The sequence below is a fragment of the Anopheles moucheti genome, chromosome 2, assembly GCF_943734755.1.
Source record: "Anopheles moucheti chromosome 2, idAnoMoucSN_F20_07, whole genome shotgun sequence".
Taxonomy (NCBI): Eukaryota; Metazoa; Arthropoda; class Insecta; order Diptera; family Culicidae; genus Anopheles; species Anopheles moucheti.
Window position 1 is genome coordinate 1,129,904 of NC_069140.1, and position 25,386 is coordinate 1,155,289.

Below are 25,386 nucleotides of genomic sequence, written 5' to 3' on the forward strand. Positions count from 1 at the left end.
GCCCAACATCATCTGTAGTTGGGGTTTTGAGAATTGAAGAAGTAGGCCAGCCGGGATACCCGTCTTTGTAGTAGTTTTGGTTAGTTTAAGCAACCCACGTCATACTTACTTTGGATTATCTAAAGACGAATTGAACCATTAATGACTGCTCTTAAGAGAAGTAACTTGCCTACCGTTTTTTTTCCACTAATGGGTACAATATATGCAATTCATTACAATGTCCATAAGGTTCAGTGACGTAGCTGAATTTTTCCAGACTCCGCTGGACAGATCCGGTGCAACACATTAAACGCATAACAAGCGTAACATTACGACGCTTCTTATCCTACTTACGGGGTTGATGATGTAAACACTCCCGGTGAGCTGCGCTTCCAATGCGGTGCCAGTCGGCACCTTCCGTACCTTACATACCGCCAGGTAGAAAATCTTGATTCAATCTACCTACTAATGGTTCACCTTTTCCGCATTGTTTATCGAAACTAAACCATCGCTATCGCTTGCAAACGATCCCCACTCTGCCATTTTACATTCGCAATTGCACTTCCCGTCGCGCAGTCCCAAAGCGCAGTCAGCTCACTTCCCCTTTTTTGTGTTGTCTGTTGCATTTTTTTTGTTTTGGTTGGCTGTTTTTACAGTCTTCCGGGAGTGTAGTTTTTTCCCTCCGGTTCGGCCTCACTTTTCCCTCGCAAAATGTTAATTAGTATCGCGATCATCTTCCAGCGCCATGGACGTCACTGGGTGGATATTGTTTCTTAGGTGGCAAATTTGGTCTCACTGCTTACGGAGACTGTCTCCTGGAGGTAGAAAGCCCCGGCGAAAGATGAAACACGACTTGGAGTCTTATAACAAGAACCAGACACAACATCCGACCATAGTACCCTAGACATGTTCCGTGATGAACCAATTTTGGCTTGACTTTTTCCTGCTAACCGGCGCGCTCCGTCTTTCCGAATCTAAGCATCGGTGTCGGACGAAGTTACTGCGTGTCTTGTTTGCTAGTTTTGGGAATGGGACATCGGACAACTTTATCTCCCTCTCGTTGTTGATGATGCGACAACCGAGATGTAGACGCGCCAACATGGGAAAAAACGAAACCGCTATCAAAAAACCATCTCTACCTGCACAACATAGTTCGCTAAATGAACGTTCGTTCACCAAACCACCACCAACCACCAAGATTACAGAACAGGAAAAGGTGACGAAGATGATTATTTTGCACTCTTCCCAAACCCATCGCAAACCCATGGCGATGGTGCGTGATGTAACGAAGAGAAAGGCGTTCGTATTTGCTGCATTTACGAAAATTTAGAGAGAGAGAGAGAAAACACTTTTTTAGCAAAATGTCGTGGCTTTTGCTTATTTTCCTTTATTACCGCATGCAATCATAATTGTGCAAAAATGCTTCCTATGTTGTGTTAGTCACACTGTTTCACTACAATAGACTGCCTCACTATGTTTCGTACGAATTAATGCTAGCCGGGTTTTTTTGCATTGGATTAGCAAATCCCGCTATTTGACGATCCTTTGGCTACACATCTGCATGCTAAATATCCGATAGCTTTGACGAAAGAGATGGTTTACATATGTACGATTTTGACATGATCCTACCGTGACGACGCACAGCCGGTAGCCGATCGTACGCTTTCAAGCGTAACCAAGCGGCAGACGAAATTCACACCTCGCTCCGCTACATCTTTCCTATTAGTGAGCGCTGCAGCACCATTGCTGGAAACAATACGCTTATTAAGGGCACAATCAAGCATTATAACAACCGGTAGTACGCCGAATTGGAAGACACCCGTTGTGATGTACATCAAATGTACAGCTGATCGTGCATTTTTCATAATCAACAGTAGCAAAAATGTTCAATTTTAACTGAATGTGAATCCGCCCAAGATTAATTCTTACTGGTACTTAAAAATCATTCTCATTTGAACGACGCATTTGAGGAATTTTGCGAAATTGTTCTACGTTTGCTCGTTTCCCAACATCTGTAATATCCCGTTATGCTGGCAGAAAAATTTTGTTTCACAATGTTTATTACTGCTATACTGTTAGAAATGCCCAATTATTTAGTGCAGAAGATTCTCAACACCCTCTCATCAAACTGTCCCAAATGTCCACCAAACCGCTGACCAGTGAAATAATCGAGCGTTTAATCAGCGGAAGAGCAATTGTCCCAAACTGAACCGTCCATCGAATGGCTACTCACGTGTACCATCTCTTCCTCAAATAGATGTCCATACCGTGTTCAGTTTCCGAATCGAAACAACGTACGCTACCAATTACCTTAAGCTGCTTCCCGAATCATTCGAGCCCCATCTCTCATGTGTGAGGCTCGTTAAAACACCGCTAGAATTCAAACCCTTTACACGTAGCGGACTAGCAGGATGAACTCCACCGCGTACGTCAGCCGTTCCGCGGGACGTGGCGTGGCGTGAGAATTCGAGATCCTGCACAGCATCGTGCACCAACACGACAAAGACGACGAAAAAGGGCATTCCGGCCGCCAAAGCTATCGAGTTGTCCGATGAGATGACGGTCGCGAGTACCATCACCGTATGCAAGTTGTTGGTACCGAAACTACGGACAACAAAGTTGCGACGCTTAAGTGAGATGTCCAAATGAGCAATTATCTAGCAAACGGTTTTCAATTGACCCAGTCATCGAGGATCGCGGGAAGGTAGAACAAGCACGAACCACGGGTCGTTTTAAGCGCAAGCGTCCAAGAATGATCTTCGATCTTGTTGTGCTTTCGATGGTGTCGTGTGGTGTTCTTCTCATACGACGGAGGTTTACTCGTGCTACCAGCCAACAGGCCGCAATTGGGCCACAGCTGACGTACACGAAGACATGCACCAAACGTACCCAACGCAGAGTGGCATCGAAACCCCGTTCTCGCACCGCTAACGGAACAAGAATGCATTCGAGAGGATCGATTCCGAGAGCTGACGAGCTGCTGTTGGAGCCCAACCCTTTCCGTTAGACTGTGGTAACTAACGATCTGGCGAATCTGGAACCGTATCGAATCGAGTCGAATCGAACCGGGAATCTCGGGAGTTCTCGAAGACGATGACACCGAGCAGAAACGGGAGCAGTTATCAGAATGGTGAAAGGTGCAGCAAACGATGTCATCTAGGCAGCGCCGGTGGCTTTCAGAAGCGAAACCTCACGCCGGTACGCTGGTAGCGTGCATTGTGCTGGAGCCTCTTGAATGTCCGCCTCAACCCGCTACTCGGTGCATGCTGACTTGCGAAGGAACACCAGGGTTCATAATAATCATAATACAAAACTATGCGATATGCCCATGGCCCATGCACGGCCACAGTTAACTATCCCGCTGTTCATTATATTCGTCAACGATCGGCAGCAGTCAACGGAGCGGGGCTGAGGATAAAATTTAATTACCAGCGGTTACAGAATCATGACAATTTATTTCCTGCACTCTGGCGAGCTGCAACATTAGCAAGCTATGGGCATGCGACGAAGGTGCAGAATGAGGGGGAGGGGGGGGGGGGGCGGTATGTTGGGACGGGCAACAAAGAAAGCATCAGGCCAATTCCCCCAAGGTGGTAGTATATGGGCAATAAATTTATTCTAGATACCGTTAAGTTGGTTGTGCGCCATGACGCTACCGAGATCCTCATATCCCGGTCAGGGGCTGTGTGCTATGGCACTAATTTGCGTTGGTCGGTTAGGTGCTACCAGGTGCTTGATTTGATCCTGGATATCTGTACGATGAACATAGAGCATTCTTCCGTACGGCAAACAAATTGAATGATCTTTAAAAACACATTTGGAGTATTGATTAAGATTGGATGTATAGCAATACGACGTAACTGTTCTTCATGAATTAGAAGAAACATTAATCTTTCTCCGCTGAAACCAACGAATCAAATTTTTATAGAACTATCTAATGTTCTGTAACGTGAAGAATAAGACAATCATTCTTGGCCGTTGGAAAGATGTGCATCAAACAAAGTTCCGTGAGCTAGATAAGAATTCAAATGTGCCATTAAGGATTATGCTAATGATCTAGACGGATCTTATCAACATTACTAGCTTGTCTAGACTCCAAACACATTCGGGTTGATTTATTTTCATTGATTATGAAAAAACGGTCCGTTTATTTTCATTTCTCTCGATTAGAAACAAACATAAGCTTTAATTTTGACGCTGACGTCCACCAACCTACAAACGCCACGGTAATCGAAGCTTAGAATTCATCCTCCATAAACGGGGCTTTAACGTTCTACACCGGCATGGATACCTTCTCATCAAAAAGTTCTTCTTCGCCAGCAACTCCTACTCGCTTTGTTGTGCACACACCAATGCGCAGACTATTCAGCTAAATAAATCACCGTTCATTAAAATAATTCAATAATTTTATCATCCATTCGGTCGACATCAGCCGATGCCGGATTAGAAAACTACCAGTACCGTTCCATTTCGCTAACGACCCTAACTGGTCATACAATGTTGGACCAGTCCAAGATGGGCTTTAAGATAATTATCTGACAGTGGCTTCTAGTCGCTGCTAAGAACCGAACGGTTCCAACAGAACCTTGTAGGAGGCGTGTAGGAGCGGACTAAAATCAATACACAATTTCCGCAAATAAAATGTGGAACTCCGATTGGGCTTGACATCCGCGATCCTTTTGTTCTAACTTTGTGGTTGGTTCACCGTTCGCTTTTTCATTCTCTCGATCATTTGCTATCCTCGATTTTGCGTTTGTCTCCCCCGAATGTTTTGGTTTCGTGAACAAATTACCATAATTTTGCATCCTCTTGCTTTCTAAGAAAGTGGTTTCCAGCTGGTAAGAGCGTTCTGATTTTATAGATTCCGCTTTTGGTTCTATTTTGATTTTAAAACCTTCGTGTCTTTCGATTGGATTAGCAAACCAATCGATAAATATACACAAACAACAGCAGTCTAGACGAATGCTTCCAAATATTTGCGTGGAATTAATAGTATATTTTAAATTCCTTATTTTAGCGATCGTTTCGCAAACTGATCGCTAGAACGAGAATGTTACTTCAAAGCATCATACTAAGAAATTCCAAACAGTTTACTGGATATACGAAATGATTCAGCTCAAGTTCCTTTGAAAGATTAATGCAATAACATTTGGGACGAGTGTTTTATTCCGTTTCTGAAGGCATTTAATGAATTTTCGTATAATGAAAAGAGACACCCCTTGTGATGAAGAAAAGCATATTACGTCGCAGTATCTAACCCATTCGAATCCCGACCAGCCCGCGACCAAAGAACGTAGAATACCGATGTTTCCCTACTCGGGGACGATTCGTCGCTTGGCGCGAATACGGCCTAGCGAGCAAGAGACGGATAAAATAATCCACTGTGAAATTAATCTGATTTTTAACCATTTTCGCTAAGACGCACGACCCTGTTCTCTCAAGGGCATTGGCGTCGTCAGTATTCGTCAGTGGGTTCAACATATCTCGTGCTGATTTCCATCCAGGGCGGCTTTTCCCAGTAGTGAATGAGAATTATTTTGTTCTTTCTTTCTGCGTATAACATGAGACAAACATCCCGGTGGGGTCTATCCTCAACGGAAGACACTTGCCCTCGCCCGTTGTTGTTTGGTGATTTTGCCTTTGTCTGCTGCACGTTCCCTAGTGTTGACCAATGGTCATCAAATCGACAGATTTGCCGGATCATTGAACTCGGCTTGACGTGTCGATCTGTTCCATCCAAATGATCCACAGCATAAGGGGTGCGATTTGCTGGCTGAAACACGATCCCATCGCGACGATCCCATTCCTGACGCCCTAAAGTAGCTCGCGAATGATCTGGCGCGTCTACTCGAAAATCAATCCACCATGGCGAACACCCAACAAGTGGCCACCATCATTTGCGCAAAGGCCAATCAACATGGTCCACAGTTCCTCCCGAGGGTTTTGCGTCTGGTCCGAGCAATCGGAGTCCGAACGATCGTGCGATTTCGAACGCTGTTCCGGTCGGTTAGGTAGGTTCCACCGTGAGTCCCACGATGTGCCATGGCCCATCGCACCAGCCCACTTGCTGGGCGAACAAAACAAACCAAACCGCAAACAATACACAGCAAACAAAAACACTTTCAATTTGCAACGCCATCGAAATTGCCGACTTCCTCATTCTTGGCGCCAGCGCCAGTTCAATATCCGGATCAACGATGTTTTCCGAACGTCCACATTCACCTGAACCTTGCGCCGGTACCCGAAACCTTGTTCGTACCCAAAACAAGTGTGCAACAGCAAATGATCCGTAAGTTTTCCGGTCAAATAGAGAAATCAATCGCTGTCTGCAGAAAAGCAACAGTTTTGAACATTCGAACGATTCCATCCGCATTTCTTGTACAGCGCATGGCCTTCTAGTGCAAGGCGGGGCAAATCATGTTACTCGCCAGCTACAGCAAGTTATGTTCGTACATTTTGTAGCAACTATATCCTTCACCTGCAAAACGGTACAGCACGGTTGCATCGTTAACTGCCGTCAATAATCATCATTAACAATTAGTTCTATTACCAAAATTGCAACTCTGACACAAATCTTCGATTACTCAACACCCAACGTCCAACGACGGAAAGCTCATTTAGCACCAGGTTTGAATGGCGACTGGCATCAACAACAAGCATAGCATCCGACCCAGGATGCTGTTACTTTTGTAAATGTAATTAAATGTATTTTGGATTTCCCATGCGCGTAGCGGACATGCGTGATGCAACGCACCGTTCGGAATGTATCCACCGTGGACCGTCCTTGTGCATCTTCTCGTGTCGGATATTTACACCCCGAAACTATTCGCCTCCCGGTGTTCGACCCTGCGTACGACAACATCCTTTTACAAGCTCCATCGTCGATCGATCCGATCACGTTCGTCCGACTGGGCCATCTCGCGGGGGTAACATTTTTACGATCCGCTTCGGGCCACATACTTTCCCACGTGTGGCGAACTGCAAACGTACGAGGCTTTGGCGCGCTCCGAATGTGTTGCAAAAGGCCGTCGTGTACGACATTATACTCAATGCTACTTGCGGCTTGAATCGGTTGCACATGTTCGGAACAGTTGAACAGATCATCAACATTTTCCTAATTCATTTCATTTGCCAAATTATCCCAAAATTAAACGAAGCGAACGACTTGAAATCGATACAGGGTAACGGGCACTTCTGAACTGCAGTACTCTGGTGTCATGGTTAACAATTTGATACGCGTAAGTGATGAACTTCACTGCCAAAGTGAGGCAAACCAGTTCACCATTAATTATCCAACCATTTTTTGTTGTTCTTCAGCTCTGTCAGTTTTAATCATCTAATGCCTATTTTTTATTCTTTTACTTGCATGCTCTCGGTAACTCGACTAACAGGTAAGTCATCGTAATCGTTCATTTCAATGTCGATTGTGGAAAAAAGGTTAAGGTCTCTTACTAATCCATCGCTCGATAACTGTGCAATATGGGGGTAGAATATGAGAGATAAGGCATTTTTTACTGCCTCTTCGTTATTATTTTAATCTCTATGATGCATGATCGTCAAGGTCACCGAGCTCACCTTTGCAGTTTGCAGTCTTTGATGGCATTTTGATTTTTTTTTTTTCATGAAAATCATGTTTCATGTTTATAACTTCAATTCGATAGTTTAATGTGGATCTACATGAAAGAGATCTTTAAAAAACGGAATTAACAATCGAGAAATTCGACTTTCATCTACCAGTAACCATAAAAACGCGGATATTTATAGCCCACGGTCATCATTTTGCCAATGCTAATTGATTATGATCACCTTCGCCGTTGTGCAAAAGTTCATCCCAACCGAAAACATGGGAAACAATCCGCACGACGAGTTCGTCATAAACCCTCGGCTCCTCCCTGGGACGTGCCAACGCCGGCGTATAATTTTCAATTCGTACAATTCTTGCAAAACCAAACCAAAAGCTTTCGGGGTGCGTGATCACAATTCTCGACCGGCACCGGGTGAATGAAGCTGGATAGGCCCGTCGTTACGAGCGCGCCAGTTCACGGTGCGACCCCGTCAACACCGGTGAAACTGTCAGACTGTCAGTGAAAGTTTAAACATTTTCCCACATCTCAGGTACGCTACAAAATGAAAAATAAAAGGTGATACATATACATAAAACTCGGCGCACTTTCTTTCCGCGCCCATGGTTCGCATCAAATGCTCAGCAAATGCTCGAAAGTTATAGCTCCAAATTAGTAGCAATGGCAATCGTCAGCCCATCATCAGCCGACGGTGTCGTCGACACGGCTGGAAAGCGTACTTTGTTGGGCTTGGCAAATTCATGCTGCACGCTGCAACAGCCTCCACCACGCATTTGTAGCCACATTCTAACAATTGGTGCACCGTCAAACATTGGGTCTTCATAAAATTCTCATTATTGTCCCTATGCAGCACGGGTGGCCTCGCCGTCAGTCGGGGGCGACAATGAAGACGATAAAAAACGCATACGATTCGTACGCCGGTCGTCGGACCAATTGACAAGATGCTGCACACACCTCAGCGCTGACAGAAAGTCGACTAGGAGTAGCTTGTACGCCATTTCATGGGGTGAAGATTTATGCGAGCTTAGCCATAAATTCCGACCTGTTAGAAAAGTTGCTACTGCCGTGATGGTTGTCTGCCGGGTGATCACCCACTCGTGCCGTCCCTGCGAGTTGCGGCGTAGGAAATGATAATAGCAAAAAAGGAAAATGCTCCCCGGGTGCCCTAATGATGAATTGTATGTTGGCGCATTAATGCATCGCTGGATTCCCACGATTTTGATACAGTTTCACCGCCAGCGACGCAGCGATCTATTTGGATGCTCTTTTTCAGCGCCGCCTCACACATATATACATGGAGCCCCGTCTAATCTAGATGCGGCGTCACGCACAACTTTTGGTGCACTCGTTTTGTTACGAGAAAAACGTCATACAGGAACCTGCGGAAAATCATCTTACATTGGAATGACTTCGAGTGGATGCTTTGGATGCTTTAATTTCTTCCAATTGTACCAAGTTCAACTACCCTTGTTAGCTCGTTATCGTTTGCAATTAACATCTCAACCCTGGAGTAGTTTCAATGTAGACTACACAAATTGAAGTACATTTGAAGAGCACTTAGCATTAATATAGGAAAAGCTTTAAGTATATTGTTTTGATTGTTGTGGTAAAATTATCAATTTAACGTACACAAGAAACAACTAAAATCAATTTATTTCCACACGTAGAAACACAAATGCGCTTCATGTATAAAGCCATAAATATATCATTTGAGGTAAAAATAGCTTTCGATAACATAGAAGACTAGCATAACTGTTGTAGACTCTATAACTAACTAGAAACACGCTAAAATCAACAGCAATGTATACTGCATTCAATGATTCATAATATCCGGTTAGTGAAAGTAACATTCCACCTGTTTGACCCTTCTATTGACCATGAATCATTGTGCGGACTTTTCGGTCATCCTAATCGAAGGTCAAAGCCTTCGTAGGTCTTCGCTCAAGAAAACGGTAAACCTCATCAACCACATGGTTTATAAGTTGCGCAACGCCCTTCAGCGATACTGCAGTGTTATGTTTCATTCCAAATCTCTTACATAGAGTGCATCGCACCACTAGCAAACAGATAAATGCGCATTTAAAATGACTTTGATGTGCTTCAACATCAACAGCTTAAGTGGCTTTACACAGCTCTTGTTTTTTAATTTACAACTTCCGATCAACAAGCCATGTGGTGTATTTGGCTTGTATACTAAATCAAGCAACATATCAAATATGCGCTGCAACAAGCTGCGTGTCGTTTCATTTCCTAACATTCGCGTGCCGGATATAGCCATGCGCCGAACTAAAAATAACGAATAACTTTCACTGAAAGATGCTTTAGCTTCAGTATCTTGACACCCTGCCCGATGATCGTTTCGCTGTCCTGCATACTCCAGGAGGTCGAAGAATTTTATCACCTGCGGCTGCTTCTAATTTACATGAAATAAATATGCACAAAACCAACACGCAATAAGCCCGGGCTCGGGCGTGCCTTTAACGGATTACAACTCTCGATTTCAGTTCAAAACACCAACAATCGCTACTAAATGTGACGTCTAGTTTGAGTATTTATTTATGGTGCAGAAAAGGAATAGGCACGATACATTCAAGCAAATTGAGAGTTCAAATCTTATAGCTATTCGGCATCATCGTTCGGCATTATATATTTCAAGATGGCAAACAACATCTCACTGCACCTGTGGAAGACCCACGGAACTCTTAACGCACACTGCAGTTACGAGCACGTTCACGATTCACGGATCGTCATCCAACGAAAGGGTACATTAGTTGTCCAGCGTGACCGCGAATTACTTAGCGCACTTAGCACAGTAATAGGGAAGTCGTAAAGCCATCCCTCGCCATTTGAAGGACCACTGGCAAACCCGCGGTTTCATTTTGGAAGGCCCTGAAAAGAAAACCAATCAGGATACAGCGTGTCACACGCTGATAGTTTACGATGCGAGGAATTTGCCCAAACGGATTGTCCCATTGCTAGAACGATTCGTTACGCCACAGCGATGCTCGTAGCGCAGCGGTTAAATCGGCCGTTGAGCTGTCGATAGAGACGATTTATAGCCATCATTAAAACTTCCATTTCCACATGCCCATTCCCGCATTACCCCTCAAAAGTCCGCCCGTTTCCAAACGGCTCCGAGTGTGTGTGCAGCTTAAACACTGGTGCTCTAAATTCTGCTCCTCCTTCAAGTGGTCCAATGGCAATTTCACGTGATTCAACGTCACAAACAGCAGAAAACACCAGCGCTCGGTATGTGCCCTGTGCGGCAGGTGTCAGAAGAGGCAGGATACTATCTAAACCATTGCATCTTGGCATGATTTATTCCGAAGCAATCGTTATGTCAGTCGGACGTCGGACGGTTAGCTTCTGTGCCAGCCACCGCCGTACCACCTCCCCCTTAAAGGGCACCCACGGAGCGGGCTACGTCACCGCATCGCCGTACAATTCGGTAACGGTCTCTGTCAATCCCCGAAAGGAATCGGTTTGGTCGGTAGGTGGTGCAGAATGTAGACATCCCGGCAGTATCACACGGGGTCTTGAAATATCTCCACGGGTTTCGCCGCGTACATTCAAAGACACTCCCACTCCGTCTCCTGCCCGAGACGACCGGCACCTGCAGGAACCACGGGAAATCGATGAGTATCTGCTTTTCCTTGGGGTTTTGAATATTTATGCCAATTTTCAATCCGATTCCGCCTGCATCGTCACCCCTTGTGCGACTTTTTATCTCGATTGCTCCCGAAGCAGGGCCAGCAATTCAGGCTTCACAAAAATGCCATTAACACTGACCGGTGCCGACGGGTCCGGTTCTAGCTCAAACGGGCATCGATCGAGCAGGCAGACGGTTACATAACCCACTTCCATTCGGGCGAGCGGCCCAACGAAGACATGCTATACCCTCCGGCCCATCACAGTGAGGTCGGCGGGATTCTGCGCTAGAAGAAAACGAGTTATATCTTGCCGAAGCGTGGAGTCGCCTGACGGGGGTATGTGGTGAGAATCCTTTCCACAACGAAAACTGTGTCAGGTGTAACTCAGCTGACCATTTCGTAACGGTGTGCGAACATTGCAGTGGGACCTGCACCCGGCATATGCACATCCGTTTTCCCAAACGTTTTCCCCGATCCCGGGTGTGGATTAAACAGGCCCGATAGACTGACGATACGCTCGGCACGATTCACAGCCGATGGCAATGGCAGAACTGTCCTACTTCTTCGGTACAACCGGCACAAAAACCGACGGTCGTGTGCGATGAATACAATCCAAACCCGGTTCTACATGTTCAAACTAATGGTCATGAGGAGCGCATGATTTGTGGAAGCTGATATCGCTCACAGCGTTGAAATAACTGTGTCCATGGGTTGGTGGTTAAAGAGCTGCAAAGCTTAATTACAGAATTAATGTGAAAGTCAACTTACTAGTATGGTTCTGGGAGGTACCATAGAATGCCAGCTGCCGATTTTGGGATGGAATTTAGAATTCCAGAAGGTCAAACTTACAATTCTATCTTAAGTACATTAAAACAGTTCCACATGTTCTGAAGATGCTGTATACATAAAAATCCTCTCGATCGCTCCTCGAAAGGCACAACCCAATCTCTTTCAATCATATAGCCGGGCATTGATTTTTTACCACAAACTTCCTAGTCAAATCAGAGATTATCCTAGACCTTGGATGTACTAAACTGTAGGTCGCAATACGAGACCTAATTGTTTTAGTACCTATAGTACATCGTTAAGACGTACTCTGTTAAGAATTTAAATGCATAAAAGCTGGTGTTGGTATGTTATTTACCAAAGCAACTCTATGTATATAGCTTCACACTACGTCAATTTGTGAAGTTTTTGACTTTGATTCAATACTCCTTTCCGGATGTTGGTGATGAATTACTCAACAAATATCAGCGCAAAACCACACTCAGATAGAATGCGTCGTAATCGACCGAATGTTGAATAATTTCGGTTATCTCGATCAACAACTAACTTCAATGAACCTCAACGATTCCAAGTCAAGCTTCTACAATCAAACACAGACGTACCGGCAACTGACCGATACGGTGGATCAAAAACAGCGCCAGCTTAAATAGCGAAACAATGTCCCCAATTGATGGGTGAAAAATGACTCCGCACGCGCCGTTTGACTGACTTTGCATGACTAATGGTTTCATTTGCTGTCGATAAATTACACCGCATTTGTCTGAACCATACTTTTCTTTGTGCCACTGTGTTTTTGTTCATTGGTGTTGTTTTTCTTATCCCCCTCGTGGCTACCGTCCCGGCACAAAAAACATGACCAACAACAAAAAAGCGACATAATTCCACTAGACGCCAGCCCGTGAGAAAGTGAACGGGTACGGTGGTGATTATTATTTTGGAGGTCTATGTGTTTGCTTCCCGGGGCTGGTCCAGTAAATTTTGTCTTTATTCCGGGATATAAAAGGCAGCCAAGAAGCAGTATAATAAAAACGCGCACCGAAACTGCTGTACTGCTACGCCGAAGAAAGTCTGAACGAATCCTACGCGACAGCCGGTAAGCTGTAAGCCGAGAAGCTCACCGCTCGGAGGACATAACACTGGGACGTTCCCAGGTGTCGATAAAAATGATTGAAATGCGTGTGACGCAAAGGGAAAAGTGTGCTTACGCAACACCTCTTCGTACGGATCGATAAACCCCCCACCCTCAAGTCACCCTCCCGGCTGGGAGGGCAAAAAGTTAGAAGTGTGGTCGACCAGCAAGCAGAGCATAATTCAGCCTGAAACAGATAAAAAGGAAAGAAAAGAGAAAAAACTGTCACTTTCATAATCGCCACCCGTACAAAGTGAGAGATTACGGGTTTCCGAGCAGCAGTGCGCCATTGGTTTTTACGGAAGACGACGGCATACGCGCCAATTGCGCGCAGCAGCTGTACACCGCTGGCGTTTCCTGAACCCAACAGCATTGGCCACGGGCAGTCGCAGGCGCGTAAGACGCGTAGACTCGCGTGCAATTGTACGGACGCTATAATTAGGTGCAAGCGATCGTCATCAGCCGACCACCGACCATCGGCCGAGATGGACCCCGCTGGTGGACGGAGGCAGAGACCGATTACGTATCGCGTTAGATCGAAAGATCGGCAATCCAGTTCGGGCCCGTGGCGGCTGTGCTCGATGCGAATCTTCAATTAACTTGCAACCGATCCGGCAGTATCTAATGATCGATTGCCACCGGTCTGATAGTACGGACTTGGCACCGCCGATAACCCGTCGAGCAGGATTGATTTATCGTTTACCAATTGCATCTGCTGGCCTTCCCGCCCATCGAATTTCAATCCGATAGCGAAAATCATCACTATCATCTGCACTTGCTTTCAAAAAAGTCGATTGAGTTTCATACCTCATCTGCAACTGTACACTTTGCCAACGCCCTTGCCTTCCTGAGCTTTGCAAATGAGTGTAGCGTAGTATATAAATTATAACAACCAGAAACACTAGCCTGCAGAGGTGCAGGAAGAGCTTCCATTTAACATTCCGAGCACAGGGTGTTGATAATAGGCAGCGAAGAGCAACTGCAACCGTGCTGCTTCCAACGGTAGCCATCCAACCGTTGCCGGCAAAGAATTGCAACGCAAGAACAGTACCGACCACCAGACAACAGACGCCGAAACAACAGCTAAACGGTGCAACATGGAACGAGCGCCTGTTCAGCTTAAAACCATGCTCCAAAACCACAATGGAACAACACGTGAAAGTGAAAGCCTGTATTCTGTGTGTAAATTGTCTTGGGCTTTTTTTTCCACACCCCATCCCTCCATTTGTGTTCACTTTCCAACACAACATAAATGGATGGAGGTGTAGTCAAGGTGTTTATCGACAAGGTGCACTGCTTTTCCCTTTTTGGGTGCATTCTTCCGTTCGCAGAACGCTGTGCGAATTGCCGCAGCTTGGGTATGAGTTTTACAGATTGCTTTGTAATTGTTGCGTGGCTGACCTTAATTGTGGAGTTGTTTTGGTGAGCGTTTTTTTAACAGACATACAATAAACATAATACAACAACTGTCATAAAGCGCGATGCCATATGTGAAGCTTAGCTTTTGCTCGATAAAGTCGATTGGTGCGAAAGGATTTCCTTCCAAATTGCCGCATGAACAAGCCTTACTGCCGGACGATGCTTACGGTGTACGCGTATATTGGTAAAAAATTACCATTCATGTACGACTGCCCCGAACAATTGTGCCTTATGAAAGAAGCATTGTTAATGCTCCGAGCGGTAGCAGTCGTACACGGGGCCATGTATTTTCATTTCCATCATTTTTACTGCCCGCCCATTCAACCGGCACCGCCGTGAAAGGCCCTTGCCCGGGTGCAATTTCCAACGCTACAGGATGAAAGACGATTGCTCACATTCTTGCACCAGGGGCGGGAGCGATAAAGAAATAAAAACATGTGGTATGTGGTTGGATCGATTGCACGCCACAATCGAGCACGGTAAGGATGGTGGTGTCGGTAGCCCATGTCGATCGGCATCTGAGTTAACGCCTGGCGCGGTACCGATCGATCGATCGAAAGTGAAGCAGTCGGTGATGCAGTGAGGCAGCCACTAATCCAACCGATATGATATATTAGCTATGCGTCGATTGTTTCACGGCTCGCCAGTTGACTCCCTCTCCCGACCGGGCTGAGCAATGGCAGGGAAACTCTAATCCACGGTTTCGTCTGGTGCGACGATTCGATGCTATGCTGCGCAGTGTGCGGTAGGTCGACGATCTACATTTGCTGGTACGATCGACGCACCGGTACAGTACGCCACACACGTGTTGGGTGGTGTTTCGGTTGCGACCTGCTTTCGACGATGCAAGTGCTTTTTCCACCATTACACGCGCGCACTATGAGTCGAGCATACTCGGCAGATAAATGCAACTCGATTGAGATCTAGCACCATTACATCTGAGAAAAGGTTTTAAACACATTAAATCTAATTGCCACCGTTCGTTGGTGCAGTCCAAGCGTTTTAGCCGGAAGGGCAATTTTCTTAACATTTTATCAAAATTGATTAATCTTTTTGCTGCCTTCAGTTATGTTTAGGCATTTAATAAAATCTCACTACCTATACCACAAAAACCCAATCAGCAAAAGAAATAATCACTAAGGAAGAATAAGTAGTTGGAGTTTGAAGATATATTTTTTAAATTCGAAGAACTTCCAGGTCTATTTATGATTTTAAAGAAAAAGATCGTGATGAATTTTGTTTTCGAATGAACAACATCAGAGACTCACTTCATCTCTAGTGATAGCTGCATTGCGACAGATGCACCAACGACAGCCAATCGCATAGCTTGGCCTCGATAGATCTGGCCGAAAAGTAGGTAACGCGAGCGTGCACTTACCGTAAGCAAATTACGGTTGTTCCTGTTTTATTTCGTCTTCGCCTAGATTCTGCACCAAAGCAAGGCAGAGAGCTGCGAGTAGGACCTCTGCCAACACCTGTTCCGACTCAACCTTTGCCGAAGTTGCTTATGCTCGGTACCAGAACACCGAGTCAACCTTGTCTGGAGGTGGTTGTTAACACGCGAAATTGATTAAGCGAGAATTTACAATTACTGCGCTCTCACTATTTTGCCCGAAGGGCTCATATTACCCACAAACCGTTGGTTGACGAGAAAACGGTTGGGACTGTATTCGACATCATGTTGTTCTGCATCACAACCGATCTGCTACACTATTTAGTTACAATTCTTGAGGGACATTGGAGAAGAATATGGAAACCCGTTTTCACTGCCATCCATTCCGACGGTTCAATAAAACAAAGTGTTTGAACAACAGCGTAAACAATCATGTCGTGTGACATACCATAGAACTAATCAATGTTGTGTATTCCATTCCACTCGTTTGCCCGTTTGCCCGGACAAAGCATGCAAACTATTCAATAAACGATTTAAAATTAATTTGCATAATCTATTCAGCATAGCCTCATTGGACCTCCTGTCGATACAATGCGTTCCAGAATCGGTATCTGCGAATATCAATATCACCCAGAATTATCGCACATTCCAGCGACTGATTTATACCCATCTGAAGCCATTGTAAACCCGTTTGATATCAGTCTGTCAATACAGTTATGCCTATAACCTGATACGAATGGGCACTTAATGAACCAATTTGACAATCTACAGTTAGAAGCTAACGAGAGCAGAATGTGTAAAAGATTTGGGCTGTAAACTAATCGGGACTGTATCTGCTCTGGAATCTCTGGCCTGCGATGTATAAAATGGTGATCATAAATGTGAAGATACCATCAATGTTAGCAATTCTGTTTAAGAGAAGCTAACAAAACATAGCTTTCGAACGTTTTTATGTCGATTTGATTGGTGAATTTTGTGTCACGAAATGCGAAAGACGAAATATGTCAAGTCAATGTAGTCGCTTCGTGGAACCTACCTGTTGGGAAATGATACACTCTTTTTCGCCACTATACACGCGGGAGTCCGTTAGCTCAAATATGTACAACCTCTTTTGGTGATACTCCGCAAGGTGATATAATTCCAAAGACGATGGGAGTCATCCAATGCCTGCATACTAGACTGCACGACAGTAAAACAAACACAATTTTAGCACCTACCGGTCAAACACTAATTCATCATCATTTATTTCCAACATGACTCATCATGCGACCAACGTCCCTGAACGAACCTGTGCTTTTTGGCACCGTGGCGTGATCCCGGACGGCGGTCCATTGTTTGAGCATCACTCGTATCGCATCATCCCGGCTTATGATTTCATCGGGCCCGGGCATGGTCAGCAGTGTCCATTATGCTCTTGGCATGACACCTCCGACACACGAAGTGCCTGATAGTAAACACACACCGTGCAACGACGCAACCCTCTCCCGAGTGTCCTCCGTTGACGATGCTGGAAACGACTTTTACTTTCTGCGATACTTCGCTTCCCAGCGTTTAATGGTCGAGGTGTTGAGCTGCAAGACTGGTCGGACTGGTGGAAGTCACCGCTGAGCAGGGCTGGGTGTACCGGAGGGCCTTGCATTACCTCACAAGTCAATGAGCCGTTGACCGACCCAACAAGCACTCCATCATTGGGCTGCTTTGCGAACCGATGCGTTACGCTGCTCGTCTCCGGGTGACGGGCATCTTCACCAAACTCAAAACACACATACGCGCGTTGGTTGCGGACGCTCCAGAGCCGCTCATTAGCACCGCTAGGCAATAAATCATGGATCCACTAGCGCAGACACCGGCAAACGGTTGCCTTTTTGCGGTGCAATTATTGGAAGAAGGAAGACGCTCCCGGAGTGATTATTAGTGCCAATGGTCGACGGAATGACCGGTCGCTTGCCATCGGTACGATTTGGTAAGCGGGCTTTTGCAAAACCAGCTGGCTGGGAGTTTCACCTCACCTCCCGCGTTCGTTTCGTCTTCGTCTCTTACCGATGATTGTTCAAATCTTTCAATCGATTGATCGTTGCATTGATCACTCGATAAACGGGTAGTGTGTTGTCTAAGTACAGGTTTCGATGAAGTGGGAAATTGATAGGCGGTATCGTAGGAACCACCCAGCAAGGAACTTATCAATTGTTGACCGTTTATGTGCGAGATAAAGCTCACTGAACCACATGGCGCAACCAGTGCGTCATTCCATCCAGAGAACTAATTATCATCTTGACATGTGCTCGGGGTGTTGAATGTCTCTCGAGAAAGTGATTGCTTCCTGTCTGTCCTTTCACCATGGTTATGCAACGAGATGCTGCGGTTGCAACGATGTATGCTTTGGACTTGTTGCAGTGCTCTTGAGGCGCATTACACTTAACGTCACTGTAACAAATCCTTAACGCAACATTAATTACTGGAACTATCTCTCTTTATATTCCCCTGCACAATGCTGAATACGAATGAAGCAATGCACCACGTTAAGCTCTTCCTTTCTACAATAATTCAAGTTGCCGCCAATTTGTTTAAACACGTGTTGCATCCACGTACCCGAAGCTCTTAAATGTGATTTAATATGTCGCTAATCGTCACCAGACGCGACGACTAATAGTATTCGAATTCAATTACGTCCCACTTCGCAATACTTTTCACTTTTCATCCACTGTGCACGATGTCACGCGTTTCGTTATGCGAAGTGCCCACGGAGGAGACCCGTTTCGCCACGGCTACAAGTTCAATGCTCTTAATTTGCATTCGATGCGAGCCGACATCTTCGACTACTGTGCCGAGCCTTCCGCAACAGCGACAGCCGTTGCGGGATCACGGTGGTTTCGCGTACGAAGTTCAGCCTGATCCTCACTCGTACGGGCTGATGCGGCGGAAGTGCCTTCCCCGCTTGATGGAAGCGAAAATGTCACGCAGTTTGTCACCTGCCACGCTTGCGTTACGCCTGAATGCTGCGGAAGGCGAAAAGTCGCACCGGCAGCCGGCGAGCATCCCGAGCCCAAACGATTTAAGCCGATTTGGCCGGGCGAGAAAGTGTGAAACGGACCGGTAGGGCTAATCGTCCAGCTGCCGGTGGAGCATAGAAATTGGGACAGAACAGTGCGGGCACTAGGTCAATCTCGGCGCACCACCGTTTGGTGCCATTTACACGAATCGGTTTCATTTTCGGTACGGTTAATGAGCTTTATTTTTCATCCCCCTTTTCGGCGTTTGAAGCTGTAGTGAGAGTAAAGATGTTTGATTGCTTCGAGGGCTTTTTGTATTGAGCTTTATAATCCTGTAAAATTCCCTCCATATTCAGGTCTGTATTTTCTGGTTCTGTCTTCACAAAAAAAAAATGACCGGACTATCGAGAAGTACCCGAAGATACTTCCGACACAACCCTTGGGAGTTCGAAGATCACTGGAGCCCATGGTAGACACAAAAAAGTGGCAAAGGAAACGGTCGGTAAACTGCACTGATTATGCAAACCGTCAATCATGCAGCTGCTGCTGCAACATGCCAAATCGCTCGATCAGCAGCTACCAGCGGCACAGCCTCTCTGCATTTCCATACGAAGGAAAGCACTCACATGTCTCGCGCTACCTTGAGTGTCGGGGGCCAAAACGCAACCGATGTTGTAAAAAGCTGTCGATGGATTAGTCAGCCTGGTTCGTGACGCAGACCACTCTCGCACACCACTCCCCTCTCCGTGCCTCTCCCGGAGGTGTGTGTGGTCGGTAATTTGCATACTTGGCGTGAATTTGAGCATGCAATAACCACGAACAGCTTCTTCGTTTGCTACACCGAGTCACGCCGGAATATTGAGCTGGTCTACGTCAAGGCGTCTACGGTCGATTAAACGAACGATGGACCGGCGCGCCACGGTGAGCAGTTTTGCTCACGCGATTAGACGGTTACGCGACACCTAAAGTCGCCACCTCACTCATTAACCTGACCATACTACAACGAGCTGCTCTGGCAACTTTCCTTCCACTTCAGGTTCATGCACCTGAACAAAGTTGCTGGGGCTCACCATCGGGGACACCTACGAGCAAACGATCGACCGGTGTGATTTGAAGGATTTTGAAGACGCATAACCGACGGATAAATGCAATTACCTGTAATGCCGTTCTAAAAATTTTGCCCATTTTGCATCTGTAGCTAGTCAACGATGGAAGCTACTGCACCGGTTTGTGCAGCCGGGTTGATCGTGACAACCAATTAAACTTTATCGCGTTTTAAAGAACCTTTGAGTAGTACTGGGCGAGAATGATTTTAAAAAAAGTGAACGATTTTATTTCCACGAAAGGTTTGACGGCATAAGGCAAGCAACACATGAACCAGTCAATCACACGCCACATCGCAATCGGCGTCGAACGGGAAGGTTACCCTGAGAAGTTTCCACCGGTTGCCCCGAGGCTGTAGGACGAGGTACTCTAGCCTGACTCGTCTACCAGCTCGGTAAAAAGCTCTTGGCAGTTGATGTCATTCACTTTCGCTCATTCGCAACGGAAATTAATAATTACTTACTGCAGAGCGCACAGCTCATACAGCGAGGTTTATAACCTATCGAATAAGTCATAACAATGAAGAATGACAAAAAGTGATTAATATACTACAAAGTCATAATACTAACACTGTAAAACACTGCCATATTAAAGCATATTACTGTTGAAGAAAGTTTTAAAATAAATATCCCTTACTTGCCACATCCATTTATAATCCGTTTCATTGTCATTGTAATGTGCTATTCTTTGTAAATCTTCAGAAAAAGTCTGTTGGTAAACTCAGTAGCACAAGTTTCTGCAAACAAAAACTGCATCAATGTCCTCAGGACAACTCTTTGTCTGTTTTCATTGCGAATAAATAAATGATTCAATCTTTCAATTCATACGTAAAATCTCTTTTTAAGTCCCAAACCATGGACATAGGAGTACTGACAACAAATGTATGCATATAAAAGTTCAACCCAATGACATCCTTAGTGTCAGATTTCAACTTTTACCCACTTTGGGACGCCTTTTTCCAACAAACATTCACACACAATCAGATGTTGCGCAAACCGGGATAGGAATCATATTTCGGGACCCATGAATCATACGCTGGTTTGCCTGGGGCCTGGCATTATTACATTGAAGAAGGAGAAAAAAGAACGTTTTGCCAATGTGTACTCAAAATGCGCGGCCACGGGAATGGGTAAGCGTTTTTGTCATCTGCCATCTCTGTTGCTGTCCGTTCACGGTCAGTTACGAATCGAATAAATTGCAACCGCAAACTTTTCAAACCAAAACGCATCCTTCACTGGCTTCCCTAAGCAGTGCCGGGGGTTTTGCGGTGTACGCAATTTGTCAATTCAATACAACCAATCAACCTTTTGCGTGCTAGCGTGTTTTGCTTACCCGACACAAACATCATCATTGACATTCGCCCAAGGTCCAGGAACCAGGTGTTTTCATCTCGGTGGGCACAATCGCACTACCGACAGTTTTGAAACACTTCATTGAGGCGTACGAACGACGGAAACCGCACTGCCTAACCAATTGAAATCTGTCCTGTGATGGGTAATTTCTTAATTAAAACAACAATGGGATGCTCACGGTACATATACCGCTCCCTGCGCAGGACAATCGATGCGATCGAGCGCCGATACCTTCGACGGCTATCCAGCAAGGTACAGTAAGGCCGACCGGAGGAGTCGAAACAGATCTGAGAATCGAGACGCGACTAAATTGCTTTCGTAAATTGTGTCTACAGGCAAAACCGACATCTGATCTACACGACCACTCACGTTGACGCACTGGCGTAAGCGAGATTACGTACGACGTGATCATCCTCATTGGGGATAGCAACAACAGCAACAATGAAGTAATGAAGACGAGAGAGTTAGCATTTACACGCTAGCTACGCCACCGTCTAATGATCAAATATTTAGACGCTCATCGACGCACAGCCACTCTGCCTTTTCTGCTCTACTCGGGCAGATCTAGCGTGACCGTTCGATTAACATCAACGGCGATTGCCACCGCAGTGGGAAACCACATTAGGTGGGATGAATAAAGTTCACTCAGTCGGGGGTCAACCCTCGAAAACGACGATTTCCTACCATCTTCCATCGGTCGATGCATTCCGGAAAATACCAACTACGAACGTGGCCCTTAGCATGTACAATGCGTTCGCAGATGATCAAGATTGTCAAAAGGTCGACTTGATCAACATTCGACTCTACGAGCAAAATAGGTTTTATAAAGAGATTTCAATCCAGTCTCGACTGATCTTGTTGTACTTTTTATACTAATTTTTAGACTCGGAAACTTGTTCAGGTAGTCTCTATTGGTTGTTAACCTTGCCAAAGCCGTATGAGATTTTTTTCCACCATTCTGCGTCAAAGCATAAAAAATCGATAAAACTACTTTCATCCTGACTCCCTGTATCTGTAGTGACAACTATCCCCAAGGTAGCTCACTCGTGCACTGAAACCATTTGTTTAAGCTTAGCAAAACGTCCAACGTCAAATGCACACCGGATTTCTAATTCGCATGTTTTTGTTTACCCACTTTCCTCGCTGATTTCCTTGCAGATACATCACCCCGACGACGCTACCGCAGGTGATTGCACCATCGAACAAATCCACCAGCACCGGCATATCGCAGAAGCTGCGCGACCTGGCGACCTCGGCCGGTTTGCTGACAGCCAAACCGCGGCCTCCACTGAAACCGGTCATCAAGACGCGCGGCTCCAACAGTACCGAGTTCCCGAAAAAAGTCACATTCAGTGCTTTTGCAACCGTGCAGGTTGTTTGAGGATACCATACGGACAAGCCAAGAGAGAGACAGAGGGAGAGAGAGAGAGACATCAACGTGGAGTAAGAGACAACCGGATCCAACCCCGAATCGTCAAGCCCGTCGGATGCGGGGCCATACTGTATGACGCATGTACGACAGCATCGCCAACGAGAAATAAAGATATCATCCTCATCAACACCATTAAGACATCTCTCATCCAGGACTCAACCGAACGGAATATCAACTATTTCTGCAAGCGAAGCAATAGGAAATAGTTCGTTATTCCCGCCCCAGCGACACATTACAAAATAACCAAAAGATATAGCCAAAACCACGGATAGTTGAGTTCGATTCGATGGACCCTTCACTGGAACATGTTACGGAGCGCCAGAAGGACTTTTCACACCAGCTGTCCTGTAACACACTGGTTCGCTTCTAGACATCCGTATCCTCTTGTGCCGCACCGCTAGCGTACTACAGTAACGCTTTAGTAATTGTAACATAATGAGAGCGACAACAAAAAAAACGACTTTTTGAAACCTAATCAACCAAACCGGCGCGGTTACTCTAATCTCGGTACAAATTGAACAGTAGTGGATGCGTGTTGCCTCTCCTTGGGGAACACGAACGCGTTATATCATAGCAGGTTAGCGCAGGCAAGCGCACACAACAGCCAGATGCTTCAGATCCTTGGGTGTTACAGCGAACTTGCTGCATCTATCAGCAACAGGTTACCGTGCACAATCGATCGTTCGATCGTTTTGCGTCACTTGTACGGCAATTTGTGGTGTGTTTTTTTTGCGTTCCTCCCCAGGAGCACCCTGCAGGCCATTTTAATTCGTACCCAGTTTTTGAGCGGGCCCTTGCTATTAGTCAACATGATGTTCGATAGGTAGAATGTGTGTAACAGCAGCAAAAAAAAACTCAGACAATGACATAAAAAAATCTGGCATGAAATCAGAAAGATTGAGAGCAGGAGTGCAGCAGCGTGTTGCCGTTTTTGCATCGTGATCTAATCTTTGACACCGTTTAAAATGTGGCATTTTCACCAGCCAACGTTGAACATACTTTTTCTGCCATTTCTCAAGATACTATCCACTACAACAAAGGTGACCAAACATATGGGCAAAGAAAGCTTTTCAAACTTTATTGGAATTATTGTAACAGCTTAGATGACACCATTGAACGATATGCCATAATAACATTGATTAGTGAGAAAGAAAGTAAGTCGCTAAAAGAAAGGGCTACCGCCGACCAAACACCGAAAACGGTCGTCTTCTACCATTCAAGCGGCGCTCGGGAAAGTGCGACAAGGTAGAAGGAAAAATTAGCAGGAAACTGTTTTCAACATCGAGATAAGGCAAAGAAAAATTGAGGGCTTGCCACCAGAGACCTTATAGGCCAACAATTAGATCAATTAAAGATAACTGGAACGAGCGATGTTTTCGGGAGCGAAGCGCCAAGCGCACGAGGCGAGATTTTGCCGTATGGTACCGTACGGGGTTTTTTTCTCTGGTGCGGCATCATGAGCAGAAACAGCAAACCGATCTGCATGGAACGAGCGGACCACCGGCGATCGATGATACATGCGGTAGTTGTGAAATGAAAAAACCCAATACGAAAAGCCTGGGTATGCTCGAGTCCGATCGATCGATCTCCCAATTATTCAGCATTGGGCAATTGTGTGATCTACTGCCCTTAATGTAGACAATAGTCGCCGCATTAGCTTTTACAGCTTTTCTATGATTTTATAGTGAAACATCCTTTAAATTAGCTTGTTTCCTGGGAACTAACTCGAACTTGGTCCGTTACGGTTTGATTTATCTTAATCTTAACATCTGAAATGAAAAACTGTACTAGACACATAAAATGTGATTGCTTTAAACGAAACCCGTAAATATGTTTGGAAACTTAATCAACAATTCGCATGACACACTGCAGAGATCGATGTGACTCATATAACGAAGTATGTCAAACTTACTCGAAAAGATGTCAAAGATATGATGCAAAGATAGCCTGAGAATTCGTTCTTAAAACGAGTGACAGCTGCTCTCAAGCATTCAATTCTGTGCTAGATCATTGCCTATCTAAACGATACATCCCTTTCGGCATTGTACCCTATCGAGAAACTGTTACGACACAATGAACTCCTCCTCCGAAGTTTTTCTTAGATGACGCAACATCCAAACTATGCGTTTTCACAGGCCAGATTACAACCGATGCTAACATCAACCACAGCAAATTCACCGACAAAAAAAAAATAAGAACGTAAATCTCACAATCAAATAACCAAACACAGCAACGATTACGCACTGCACAGTAAAGCGAGCAACAGTGAACCGTGATGAAGCGTACGGGAAGAAGGGAACCAAAAGGCCGGCAGACGATTAAAACCATATTATCTCTCACGGTATTTTTTTGTTTATGTAAATACTAATCTACTCTAAGCAGAAAAGATAACCGTTTTGGATCGTCGGAGCATATTGCTGCTAGCGTGAGGGTGGCACGGCTCAAAGCTTTAGCCATCGCGGCCTCGATCGTTTAAGTAATTGTGTGATTGAGCAGATGACTAAGGGCATCCACACTACACCTATCTGTAAATGAAAAAGGTTCCACGGTGCACATCAAACATCCAACC

At 45.4% G+C, this 25,386-nt stretch overlaps 1 protein-coding gene across 1 annotated transcript in view; it reads left to right on the forward strand.

Moving 5' to 3' along the window:
- LOC128298495 (atrophin-1-like) overlaps nt 1-22,766 on the forward strand; it is a 30,357-nt gene extending 7,591 nt beyond the window's left edge. Inside the window, exon 2 of the mRNA XM_053034245.1 lies at nt 22,544-22,766. Coding sequence (XP_052890205.1) covers nt 22,544-22,766 — 223 coding nt within the window. The remainder of the gene's footprint in view (nt 1-22,543) is intronic.
- The last annotated feature ends 2,620 nt before the right edge of the window (nt 22,767-25,386 follow it).